This window comes from Erigeron canadensis, chromosome 7, assembly GCF_010389155.1.
Source record: "Erigeron canadensis isolate Cc75 chromosome 7, C_canadensis_v1, whole genome shotgun sequence".
Classification (NCBI taxonomy): Eukaryota; Viridiplantae; Streptophyta; class Magnoliopsida; order Asterales; family Asteraceae; genus Erigeron; species Erigeron canadensis.
Genome location: NC_057767.1, coordinates 33101282 through 33114491, shown reverse-complemented (window position 1 = coordinate 33114491; position 13210 = coordinate 33101282). Strand labels below are relative to the sequence as shown.

Sequence of the window (13210 nt, the reverse complement as noted above, 5' to 3'; positions counted from 1 at the left end):
TTAATCCACTATGACAATCTTTTTTTAATCCATCAGGATATCAGCATGTCCAGCTACAATAATGTAAATTTTTTCAATGTTAATTTTTTAAATAAACATAATGTTGTTTATTTATTAATGATTTTTTTTATATAAATTTGTGATTAATATCTATATGTTTTATTAAAATTAAAAAATAATAAAATATTGAGGAAGAAATAAGGAAGAAGTGAAGAAGAGGTATTGTTGGGAAAAGTGTGTCAAGAAATTGAGATGTAAGAAATAAATGATGTGACTATGACGTAGCAACGAGGAAAATGTGAGGAAGTGTTCACAGTTGGAAAAGGCCTACTGCACCATTAAAATTCTTGTACTACTATAATATGGAAATTTTCAAGCACCACATTCTTTTAACGGCCAATAAATAATTATTATTTCGTATGTTTAATAATGGGATTTTGAATATGGATAAGATGATAAAGTACATAAGTAGGAGTCAACTATCTAAACTAATTGACTGTTAATACTATATTAGCTTATTAAGTAGCAATCACCAAGATTTGGTTTGTGTCAGATGAGTATAAATATTATTAAATATTCCTTAACTACTTTTTACATGTAAGTACCTATCATACTATATAATAATAAATAATAAAAAAGCACCTATAAATAGAATAAAGTCGTCAAATTCTAATACCTGTTAACTAGTATTGCTATTAGAAGAAATGTGACATTACTTTATTTGAGATAAACGATAACCTAATATAAAAAGAATTTGACTTTTATAAAATATATCAAACAAAATTCTTGGTACATTTTTCTCAAAAATTCCACTAACAATGTTAAATCCCTATATATCTTGTTTGGTTTTCGGATTATCGGAAAGTATTATTATTTACCATTAGTCGTGATTCATTAATGGGTTCAAAGTAACCCACTTATGCTTTTAAAATCCACACGAATATCAATTACACTTCCCTAATGTAACCAATCTAAAAGTTGTAGCTATGTACATAAACGAGCAGATAAAGTTATTAAAAAACCTCTTAAAAGAGAGAAAAAAAAAAGAATTAATAGATATATATCTTCATCTTCATAACTAAAATACATTAACTGATAGCATTTGCTCACATGATGTTAATACATTCAAATTTTTTAAGTAAAATGTGAGCCAATAAAAGAATTAGTCTACCCATTTCGATTTTCCCAATTAATATCATATACAATATGCAAACAAAACATTTATCTGCAAATATTTACTCGTCAAACCTGAAATACTCGTGAAAACTCGGTATCAATCGGGACAAAATCAAAATACCAATACCAGTACCATATTTATGTAATTGGTACGGTATTCGGTCCTCGGTTTGGATTGTTTTCAGTGTCATACTAGTTAGTACGCTACGTTTCTGGTACCGATCTCATTCTTACACATCTTAAGGATAGGCAACAGCGGTAGTGGCGTGTGTTAGTGGTGGCGACACTGCTGGTTGTTGTAGTGACAATGACCAATAATATAAGTATTGATTTAAAAGAGGATAATGTAAGAAATTCAATATATAAATGTTACTAGAAAAAAAAAGGATGAATTAAGAAGTTTAAACTTTTTATTTATTTTTATAATAGTAGGGGATAAGTCATTTGGTATATGCATAAATTTTGTATTTTTATCTAGGTATTAAGTTATACGATCAAAATATATCAAAATCGAAATGGCATATGTAAAAGTCAATGGTGGCCTCTCTCCAATGATATGTTAAAATGAACAAATGCTAAAGGTGAGAGATAGAGACACACAACACAGCACACATCTTATCTTCTTCCATTCCCTTATTCAACCAACTCCCCTCAATCAACCCAAACTTTGATGTCCTTCTTTTGTACCATCTCACAGTTTTCAAAACATAAAAGCCACAATCATATAATATAAGTACTTATAAAGATATATATCTTTATTTGTTTGTTTGAGGGTTAAGTTGTTTCTCTTATTATATAGTTTTGTAACATAATTTTGTTACAAAAATAAAATCATAAGTTGATTTTGTTTGCCTATATTTGTAGTTGTTCTAGTTTTGTAGAGAATTATTGTTAGGGTGACTATCTTTTTGCTAGCTGGTTAATTAGATCAATTACACAGGGAGGATTAAGATTAAGTAATCTTTTGGGGTTATTATGAGTCATTTTGTTCCTGATTTTGAAACCGAAGACGATTACTTGCTTCCGGCTTCTTCGAATTCGAAAAGGCACAAGAAATCAACAATGTAAAATTCTTTAGTTTTCTATTATAAAAAAAACGAGCTGAACGACGCAGGGTTAAACTGACAAAATTAATATTATGCAGGGCGGATGAAGATATAATGGAATTACTATGGCAAAACGGCCAAGTGGTAATGCAAAGCCAAAGCCAAAGACCGGGTGGTAATAAGAAGGCGGAAACGACCTCGTCTAGAGAAATCCGATCTAGTGTTATGGAAGACGAAACGACGCCGTGTAACTTGTTCATGCAAGAAGATGAAATGGTTTCATGGCTTCATTACCCTAGTGAAGACAATAACTTAGATCTTTATCTTCATAATAATGATATGATGTACCCTGGCCTTCCGTCGTGTAGTCAAGTTCTTAACACGTCTTCTTCTCAACAATTGTCGCCACTTCCTCCTCCACGCCCACCAGTTATTCCTTTAAAGCGCGTGGAGGAGGAACAAATTCCACCCAAGTTTTTAAACTTTTTACATTTTTCAAGAGTAGGCGGTAATAAAGGAAATTTGCCTGGGCCCGGGTCAGCTCCTTTGAATTCAAACAAAGTATCAAAGGAGCTGACGCAGTCCACAGTTGTAGAGTCAAACGGTCGCCCAGAGCAATCTAGGGCGTCCCGCGTGATCGATAGTAGCGCGCTAGTTTCTGGCACGCACATGAGTAGTTTTGGAGGTGCATCATCCGTAGGAAGAGAACCCGAGACTTATGATCTCACGGGTTCTTCTTCACCGGTCACTGGTGGCTCAGGAGCTAGTGCTAGCATTGAACCACTAGCTCAGAAGCCGCCAGCGCCACCAAAAGAAGATAGGAAGCGAAAAGGAAGAGATACCGAAGATACAGAATGTTACAGTGAGGTAAATTTAATGTCTCTAATATCATTACTGCTTTTGCAATCAGTTATTACCAGTACATCCGCATGAGTTTGCACTTCTGCTAGCATTAACAGTATCTGTTATGCACATTGACGGTTGTACTTTTGGTACAAGTCTCATGTGAAAATAATTTTAACCATATAAAAAAAATATAAAAACCCAAATTATTTTTAGACAAATGAATTTTGACAATTTGTTAGAAGTGAATGACTATAGATAATATTTTACATGCTAGAAACCAAAATCCTTTACATTGTCTTTATTGAAAAGTTTGAAGTTCTGTTTCGAAAATATCTTTCAAAAATGTCATACTCTGTTAACTGTTAGTATTATATACTTATATATATGTAAGTTGATTATGTTATACGAGTATTAGTTAGTAACTAATTCATGTGTATATGAACCCATATATGATACGGCGAAACAAACTTAACGTTATACGAGATAAAACATTTAACATTTCATTACATGTATAAAAATATAAAATATTTGTCCTCGTTACGTACTATTGATATATAGTGATATAGTAGTGATCCACATACATGATTTATTAAAATATTGTATTCATACATAAAAAAAAAACCAATATGTATACATACTAGTATATTACGAGTACTTCACTATATCTTTAGTTAAGGTGCGTTTTCATCAATTTCTATGTATGTGGATCCACTCGAGTAGAAAACAAATACTCCGTATTATTATATGGGGTTATATAGATATAGATATATATGATCAAACATATAAGTGGCTAAATCCAATATCTTTGAGCAAATTAAGCTTCTTGTAGTTTCATCTTATTGTGTCGTTTAGTAGCAGCAACTCAACGAACCCATAATGATTCAAGTTTCTATGCACTCTGCGAAAACTGTTTTTGCCACGTCAAACGACTGCTTCACACGTGGCTATAAGTGTTGACACGTGTACTTTTATTGGCCACACAATAGCTTCATACATTTTTGGAGATTACTATTTACACTACACGACAACTTTCTAAACTGAGCCATTAAAATGTTTTAAATTATCACCTTCTGATACTACTATGTTAGTAAAAGAACAAAAATGTGTTATTATATTATATACACTATTTCTTCTATGTCTTGATGTTCTTATCGACATTTCAAATCCTTATTTATGGAGACATAATTACATATTTATAATCTTCTTGTAACCGAGTTTGTCTAGACTTTAAAATAAGACTTTATCCACTTATTTTTAAGGTGGTCGATGATCAAGTGATCGGACTTGATGTCCTTACAAGTGATCTTAATTTGAATTTGTAGTTTACACAAATGAAAAAAACTAAGTTCAAATAATTTCCTTATAATAATATTTATGTTTGAACATCACCAAGAAACATATTAGGGGTTGAATATTCTCGTTAAGTGATGTGCATCTAGCTTACATGCATTTGTTTTCACTGGATAATAGACGGATTTAGCATGGGGCAAATAGCCCAATTTTGGTGAAATGTAATTATTTTTCATTTTAAGGGTATATTTGTAACTTTGTCCTTATAAAAAATGATATATATCCATGTATTACTCATAGATTAAGAGAGTAACATTCATTTATAATTAGTTTACAATTGTAAAATTTCTCATAAGTTAATGACAAGAGGGATGTCTATTGTGGGAATATATAAAAACCTTTTTCTGTCATATTTACCAATATTTGTACTCAATCTTCACTACATACAATAAATGAAAGTATGCTTATGGTTCATATTTCTAGTTTGTGCAAGCTGTACATTTCTAATTTTGTACATGTAATATAACATGTTATTAATGCATTTACACTAAAGAGTAGTATCATAGTGAATGCTTTTATTATAACCCTTTTTGTTTTTGTCACAACCATGTTTAGGATCTTGAATGTCAAGTCTCCTGCCTGCCTCTTTGAAAATTCACAAACATATATGATTAATTTGTCAACTTTATGCAGGTTATTTTTCATGCACTTATATCTAGCTTGTTAGGTGTTAGGAGTACACCATGAGGATGCTTTTACTTTCCAAACATAAAGTATATTTATTTTCATGTTCAATCATTTTGGTCCTAAATCTTAATACAAAAACTAAAATACTAATTCATTACTTGGAATAAAACTTTATAATTGAAGTAATGGACTATACATTGGTACTTGATAAGGTAACATGATTGTTTTATAGGGTGTTCATATGTGCGTTTTGAAAGTGATTATCTGATACTAAATAAGCATATACATAGAATAAGTAGTTTTATACAACATTATATCGTTTTATGACGTGATTTTATAGCTTGAAGTTAGTTTGGTTTTCGTATTAAGATTTCATGTTGTGTTTCATAATGAAGGATGCTGAGTTTGAGTATCCCGAGGCAAAGAAGCAATCACGTGGATCAACATCTACTAAAAGGTCGCGAGCTGCAGAAGTCCACAATCTCTCAGAAAGGGTTTGTTCTTCTCCGAGTTCATTTTATGCTTTCAATTTGGTAACTATATATGCAATTAACAGATATAGATGTACGTGCAGAGACGTCGAGATAGGATAAATGAAAAGATGAAGGCCTTGCAAGAACTAATACCTCGTTGCAACAAGGTCCGTTTTACATGCTTTCTTTGATATTGTGTATGAATGAATATTAGTTAATTCACTAACTAAAACTCGCTTAATGTTTTTGAATTCTAGTCTGACAAAGCTTCGATGCTTGATGAGGCAATTGAGTATTTGAAGTCACTTCAAATGCAAGTACAGGTAATTACAGCTCTACTTGTTCATAGTGAGTCTGTCATATATTGTTTCCATAATAACATCAAGTAGCAAGCACAGCCATACGTTTGTCCAATTTGTTGTCGCTGCTTTTTACCTATTTACCCATCAAATGACCGATTAGGATCTTGTTTTATCTATAACGGGTCAAATTGAAGATTTTATTAAAAGAAAACGGGTCAAATGGGTTGAAAACCTCCAATGTGTATCGAAATGTAAAAACTCACATGGGTTTTCTTCTCTATTTATCTTATGGGAGAACATAATTTATGTACTAATATTTTGGGCATGACTAAATGATTTTTGACCTGTTACCCAACCCGCCTGACATGTCGATATAAATGATCATTATGCAGATGATGTCCATGGGATACAGCATGGTTCCTATGATGTTCCCAGGTGTCCAACGATATATGCCAGCAATGGCTGCTATGGGAATGGGCATGGGAATGGACCAAGTAGGAATGAACCGTCCCATGGTTCCATATCCACCAGTTCTTCCCGGGTCAACCATAATGCCAAATCCAGCAGCAGCTGCTCATCTCACTCAGCGTTTTCCAGTTTCACGATTTCCGATGCCACAAGTTCCTGTCATGGGCCCAGCAAGAAGTCAAGCAGCTAACCCACCAGACCCGATGATGAATGCCTTTCCTATGCAAAATGCAAACCAACCAAGGATTCCGTTTGCAGACCCATATCAACAATACCCTGGTCTTCCCCAAACACAGATGCCAGTCATGCCACAACCCCAGGCACGTATATATAACTAATTTATAGCTGGTTTCATCCAAATTCCATGAATACCAAGGGACACTGGATGTGCGTTATCAAAATGATTATTGCGACTTCAAGTCACAACAAACAGTTTTCACTTTTTTGGATATGATTCTGATTCCGATTATATGAGTATTTAAAGGTCAGATAAGTAGTTCATATGGGTTACTAGAATACTTAATTGTCTAGTGAATACTGATATTACTGGGCACGTAAACGGGCCGAACTGAGCTTGATCACGAGTGAAAAAGCTCAAACTTGACTTGGGATCAGCTCGTTTATATATTTATAACATAATCATATTATGTGTATAACTATTTCCTGCATATATGTAATTATGATTATGATTTCTAAATCGATGATATTGATTATAATTAAGCATATATTTTTTTTCCAACTACTGTGTGAGATTATAAAACTACATAAGGTAATTTGTATTTGATGCAGGCAGACGTAAACGCTATCACTAAGGTGTTATTACATGCTTAAAAAGTTGTGCTATAGTCTCCCTCTAATGCTCCAGATTAGGCTTATGATGCTCGAGCTTGTTCATTAACTAAGCTCAAAGTCAAGCTACTTGAGCTCCTTTAGGGTTGAATCGAGTTTATCATGAATTTAGCTCAAGTAACTCACAAGTAGCTTGGCCTAATTATACCCTATAAACTACTCGTATGGCCTCATTATACATGTATTTCATATATTTGAACAAAATTATTAATTAATCAATGTTGACAATTATTATTATACCAAAACCTTTTAAACCATTTCTGCTACTCAATTAAGTATTTAAAGTTATTCTAACGCTACTAATTGATTATTCCTAAATTTACACTAGTAAGCAAGAAAGAACTAAAAAGACATCCAAAGACTGGTTCCCACAAGCCATGTTAGTGTAGTGTACTTTCTTATTCTAATCATTTGATACCGTAAAATCATTTTCAAAATGACCTTCTCACTGAGCTACACTTTGTGCAGAATCAAACAGGCGTGAGTGCGGTTACAAGTAAGCCAAGCAGCAGCAAAGATGTCAGGGGCCCCGAACATCACCCAACTGGTAAGCCTAGCCATTTTGGGTAGGACCGATATGTATAAACGAAGATGATGTTCATGGTTCATCTTTGTTTATTTGCAGGTTGATATTCAAGGGAGTTCAGGCTACTAGCCAAATAAATTTTGTAGTTATAAAGGCGAGATGAGTATACTATGCATTCTAAAGCGGCTGGCTTACACCATATAATATAGTTGATGTGTAATTATACAATGATAGAGATCCAAAAGCAATTGCTTTGAGCAAGGTATTGTATATATGTTGGACAAAATATGTCTGAGATATTGCCAATTTTTAGCTATCGTGTTTTCCTCGTGAACTTTTTGTTCATATTTTCTTAAACAGGTAACCAATAACCGATAAAACACCTACTGTGTATGCTTTAGAGATCGCAAAATGGGCGGGTCAGGTTGGTTGGATGCTAGGTCAAAATCTTTTCGTTGAATTTATAAAAACTTAAAAACATTTTGAATACAAGTTGGTAGAGTCCAAGCACATAAACTGTAAACTGCATTAAAGTATAAATTTGAGATAAAACTTGTGTTTTATTATTTGTAACTTTGTATAATTTAATTGTTTGTGAGTGTAGGATTTTGACCCCTTTATTTATTAGCCAAGTATGTTTCTTATATCAATCCACCCATTAGGAATAAGAACATATACCGACCGTGCCCATTTACAAGTACACGAACCAAAATTGTCACCTTAGATGACCGCTTTCTACAACCCACTTGCAGATGTGTAGTACATGTTTCTTGATAATCGATAATCAACGCACATCGGGAATCGTTATTATCTACTCTGTACTTGAAAATGAACTTTCTTTCTATTAAGAATGTAGCTTTTTAGCTGTGGACTCTGTTTATGATTTTGTCTTCAAATTGTGCAACTTTATATCTAGAAAGAATTGGGCAATGATTCTGGGTAGAAGATGACAGCTGAGATTCAAAGCATTTATCTTTACATTATTAGCAGATCACCACATGATGTGTTCTGCCTTTTAAAAGACTACTTTTAGTTTAAAGACTACATAAGAAGTAAGGAGAACATGCTTTAAGGTGGTCAAGTGGTAAAAGACCAACTTTTTATATCTAGAAAGCATCAAGCAAAGGTCCGAAAGTGCCTTTTGTTAATCTTCTTTTCATCGACGTAGTAGAGTTTAACCATCAAGTTTAATACTGGTTGCTGAGGGTCCGGTAGCAAAGCCATCAAGCTTTTACCCGGATCGAGTCACCTTAGGGTCTCATTTTATTGTTTAGCAAAAGTTAGATCCAAATACAGTTTAGACAAGCAGGGGCTTGTGTTTGTGCAATTCAATTTGCTTACACACTCATCGTACTTGATACTACAAGGGATGGTTCTCCAATATGAAGAGAGAAGAAAACAAAAATCCTTATGTTTTATAAACAGCACATCTTGATACAAGTGTACAACAAGCAGTTACCATGTTTTATGATCATCTAAAATATGAAAAAAATGATCATCTAAAATATGAAAAAACTGTAAATATTCAAATTAACCACACTGGAAAGATAATAACATAAACCATTAACAAGTTTAAGATATTAACATAACCCTTAACAAAATACATAAAGCAAGCTTTCTATTAAGAGCCAACATTCCTCATCAAACGTCATTTCATAGTTCATATACCTATAGTCATTGATCGACAGGCCGGTTTATCATTGACAAAATCTACAAGCAGAGAACAGTAGAAACTTATTATTTGTTAAGAAAGCACAGAATTTACCAAGCAGTAGATTGGACAACGGAAAAAGCACACCTTTTCGGTAAATAAGTGAAACTCTTCCTGTTCCATTGCTTTATCAAGTTCCTGAAATATTAAGTAGAAATGCAATATTGATTTTGTTCGTTTTGTCTCATTTGTCCTTTGGAAACTATGGAAATAGAATAGAAGTGACAAAATGTGTTGTCTGAAAAATGGATCAAAACAGGCCGACCAAAAATACCTACTGTTTCATGACTTCACATATATTACTTATGTGTTGTGACTTGTGAGCACAGAAACTATTTAATCATTGTAATTCTAAATTCATATATAGTGGCTTATAGGGGGTTAATGCATACTTTTGGGCAAACCTTGACCCATTTGACATATTTCCCTTATTAGTTTTTCATTATCTAGAATAGAAAGAGCATACTGGAAATCTCGAGTGTGATATCACTTACAGTCTCAGCGTTAGCAGAACAATCTATGCTGTGTATGAGTTTCTGTAGATTTTTGTCCTTCAAAGCATCACGTATTTCCGTAGACGAAGCTGTAGTACAACCTTATGATTCAGCTAATGGGTCTTTTCATTAAAAGTAATATGTAATGTTTGTCAGGTAAATAAGGTGGTTAACTTCAGATACATATAACTGCATAGAATTTAAAAAGGCATACCTATGGACTCTAGTTGGGACGCAGGTAGTACATCATCAGCAACATCAACATAGCATGGTCTATTAACATCAACTGGTGGAGCAGTTGTACCTGAAAATTTGTATTGAATACTGTCAGATCATATAAATTCATAAATTATGTAGAGTATAAATTTAGCGTATACCATTATAGAATCAGAGAAGGAATAGAAGGCTCCATTAGGTCAGGATGTAAAAAAAAGTTTAGCCTAACAGAATAGACCAATCATCAAAGGAAGCACACTCCTACCATTTAGCTAATTTTCATTCCATGGAAAACCGTAATTTCTTTTCATATGTAAACAGCTTATTTTAATGTAATGCAGTAACATAAATACCTAAAAAAATCAAATCGTTAACTAAATTAATTTTATTTAGAAAAAACAATGAGAAAAATTTCCTATATTTATCTGATAAGCTAGGCGTATACTTAATTACTTGCATAAACAATCTGAAAACATTTTTTAAATATATAGTAGAGACAATTTTATACAATCTTTATGTACATTTTAAAAATTCATTCCATTTTTCTGTCATTCCATTACTGCCAACCAAAGTGACCCTGTGTTAAAAAGATCTAATTAGTTAAAGACTTTAGCTGAGATTAAGGGAGAAAAAAAGTGTAATGTTATACAGTTAACTTCTTTCTGTCAATAGCTTATAGACTAACAATCTAATACGGGCTCACTAGGTATGGGTGAAAGCATCAAAATATTTGAGCTTTAGTGTGTTTCAACTTTCAGGTAACAACAAAATTTTCTTCTCTTATTGATATCTGTTAACTTGTATTATAACATAGCTTCTGAGTGATTTGGAAAGAGGCAAATAGGATATAAATAAACAACCATGTGAAGTATCACTGGCTTATTGAATCGTAAACCATAAAATGAAAAAAATTCAGAACGAGGTTAGCAGACGCATGGCATCTGATTTAAGCCAACTGGTGCATGACAGATATTACATCCTCAACAGATACATAAGTGCATGAAGTGAATAATAAGATATTGAAGGTGCATCTAGTATTCAAGGTGCATTATCCAAGTTTTCTACTTTTCTTTGATGCCAAAATATTATTGCAACTATGTGTATATGACATACTTTATTCCACAAATTTTCAGCAGATTGGTTTACTTTAACAAATCAATTCACCAATGAGGTGAAACCCACCGCTCCCTAACAAAGAGTTCTAGACAGCTAAAAGGCGCGGGTTCAAATCCTTGCTAAGCAAATTCTCTCCCTCCTAGTTCTTTGGGGAGTCACAGGGCTCTAATCTTTGCGGTAGTGACTCAGGGTACCTATATGGTACATGAGACTAGAGGGTTCCCACCCATTTACCCCTTTTTCAACGGAAGCAAAAAGAAACAATTTATATCCATAAAAGTTAGCAAAGATCTAGTATCATCAAGCAAGTCTACAATTGTATAGAGTTACATATGCCAAAATGTAACACATCATTTCAGTAAGAAATTTAATCTTACTTGTATCGTTCTGGGGCGCAGAAACTGGTTTACCACACGGAATTTCTGCGCAAAATCAGATATTTTATTTAATTCAATAAAAAAAACATTTTCACAATCAATAGACTGGAAATTGATTAATAAATCCGATAATTATTATATCTTGCTATTACGAAATAATTATACCTTTATGTTTCTTAAAACATACTAGCGAACAACTGCGCCAAAATTATCACATGATTAGATTTATGATACATAAATAATGATGATTAAAGTATACAAATAATTGGAGAAAGAATATTACTAAGGGATGAGACAAGTGGGACATTTGTATTTTGAATCTGCTTTTTCACATATTTTACAGCGCTGTGTTTTATTTGGTTTTCTCATTCCGAACAGATATGGCGGATTACGACGGTGAGATAGTAGACTCCGGCCGGCGACGGTGGAGGAAGTGACACACAGAGGGTTTGTCTAGCTAGGGTTTTAGAGAGATTTACTGGTCTATATCAGTCTGGTTAGGGGTCTTCTCTTCTTGGAGCTTTAAAAATACGCACTGTTTAATGTCAATTTTAACTTTGTAAGGTTTACTTTTTTTAAATTAAAAAAAAAAAAAAAACCCTTTAACCTTAAAATACTATGCTATATTAATAAATATTAAAAAATAAAAGATTAATTAGGAGGGAGAATTAGGCTCAAAGAGAAAGATTAGGGGTGTCGAAGTGTACCATCAACTTCCTCTATTATAGATTATAGATTAGGTTGTAAAAATAATTTAAAACGATTTGTAATCTTGCAATGATATTTTGGCTTGAGAGATTTAACTGTTTAAGTCTTAGCAAATATTGGATTTTAACATTAAATCGTCATTGTGTTTGCAGATCGTGGGGTAATCCTTTTGGTAGAGAATTCTTAGCCTTCGTATGTCCGGCTGGTTTGTGAAAATGGAAATGAAATTTGTTGGTAAAATGGTAAGACTTAAAGAAGTTGCTTGATGTTAAAATGATAAAACGATTAACAAGTTTACAATTGTTGTATACTTTAAATTGCGAAACATATGTTGTGTATAAGCTAGAAAGTTTCATACATGTTGAAATTTTGATGTTTTCCGTTTCATCAGTGATATCTACTCAAACTCATGCTTATAAGACCATTTGTAAAGCTTGGGTGAAAGAAAGGTGATTGTGATGAGATGGCAAGTGAAAAAATGGTGAAAGCCTTAAGCTTAGTCGGTCAAATATGTAGGTGAAATGGGACTCGGTGAACATAATCACCGACTAAAACTATGTACCATTGTTTTATTCTTTTTTACATGTGAGCATAGAGTAGGACCATCAATGCAGTGTACATAAAATTCATATATATAGATGGAGTATTACACTTTATAGTTGTAAAAACACTAAAACTATACTAACACACAATGTAATCTATTTTTATTTTCAACTAATTTAGAAGGTAGTACGCTAGCGTACATTTAAATTGAAACTTAATTTTGACCCATTTAAAAGATGAAATATGTTAGTTTTAGTTTATAAGTTAATGAATTTTATGTATCTATTTTTATTTTCAAGTAACTTAATGAAATTTTGATATATATTTAGATGAAATATGTTATTTTTAGTTTAAATGTATTCTGTTTTTAATTAAATAAAAT

General features: G+C 32.7%; 2 protein-coding genes across 3 annotated transcripts; one reads left to right on the top strand and one right to left on the bottom strand.

The window, feature by feature from the left end:
• The first annotated feature begins 1728 nt into the window (after positions 1-1728).
• LOC122606892 (transcription factor PIF1-like) lies at positions 1729-7997 on the top strand. Of its 2 annotated transcripts, none has more exons than XM_043779779.1 (8): positions 1729-2240; positions 2321-3089; positions 5441-5539; positions 5620-5685; positions 5776-5841; positions 6213-6608; positions 7466-7516; positions 7606-7684. In XM_043779779.1, exons 1-7 carry the CDS (start codon positions 2152-2154, stop codon positions 7466-7468), a joined length of 1488 nt encoding a protein of 495 aa, XP_043635714.1. In that variant the 5' UTR covers positions 1729-2151; the 3' UTR covers positions 7469-7516; positions 7606-7684. The 2 variants fall into 2 exon arrangements, with proteins under 2 accessions (XP_043635714.1, XP_043635713.1); XM_043779778.1 differs by lacking the exon at positions 7466-7516 and adding an exon at positions 7763-7997 and having other exon boundaries at positions 1734-2240.
• A 1166-nt stretch (positions 7998-9163) lies between these two features.
• On the bottom strand, positions 9164-12107 carry LOC122608169 (zinc finger HIT domain-containing protein 3). Its single transcript, XM_043781260.1, has 7 exons — positions 11861-12107; positions 11743-11774; positions 11578-11622; positions 10083-10172; positions 9869-9957; positions 9462-9512; positions 9164-9373 (listed from the first exon to the last, which is right to left on the bottom strand). Exons 1-7 carry the CDS (start codon positions 11944-11946, stop codon positions 9338-9340), a joined length of 429 nt encoding a protein of 142 aa, XP_043637195.1. The 5' UTR covers positions 11947-12107; the 3' UTR covers positions 9164-9337.
• Positions 12108-13210: the final 1103 nt, after the last annotated feature.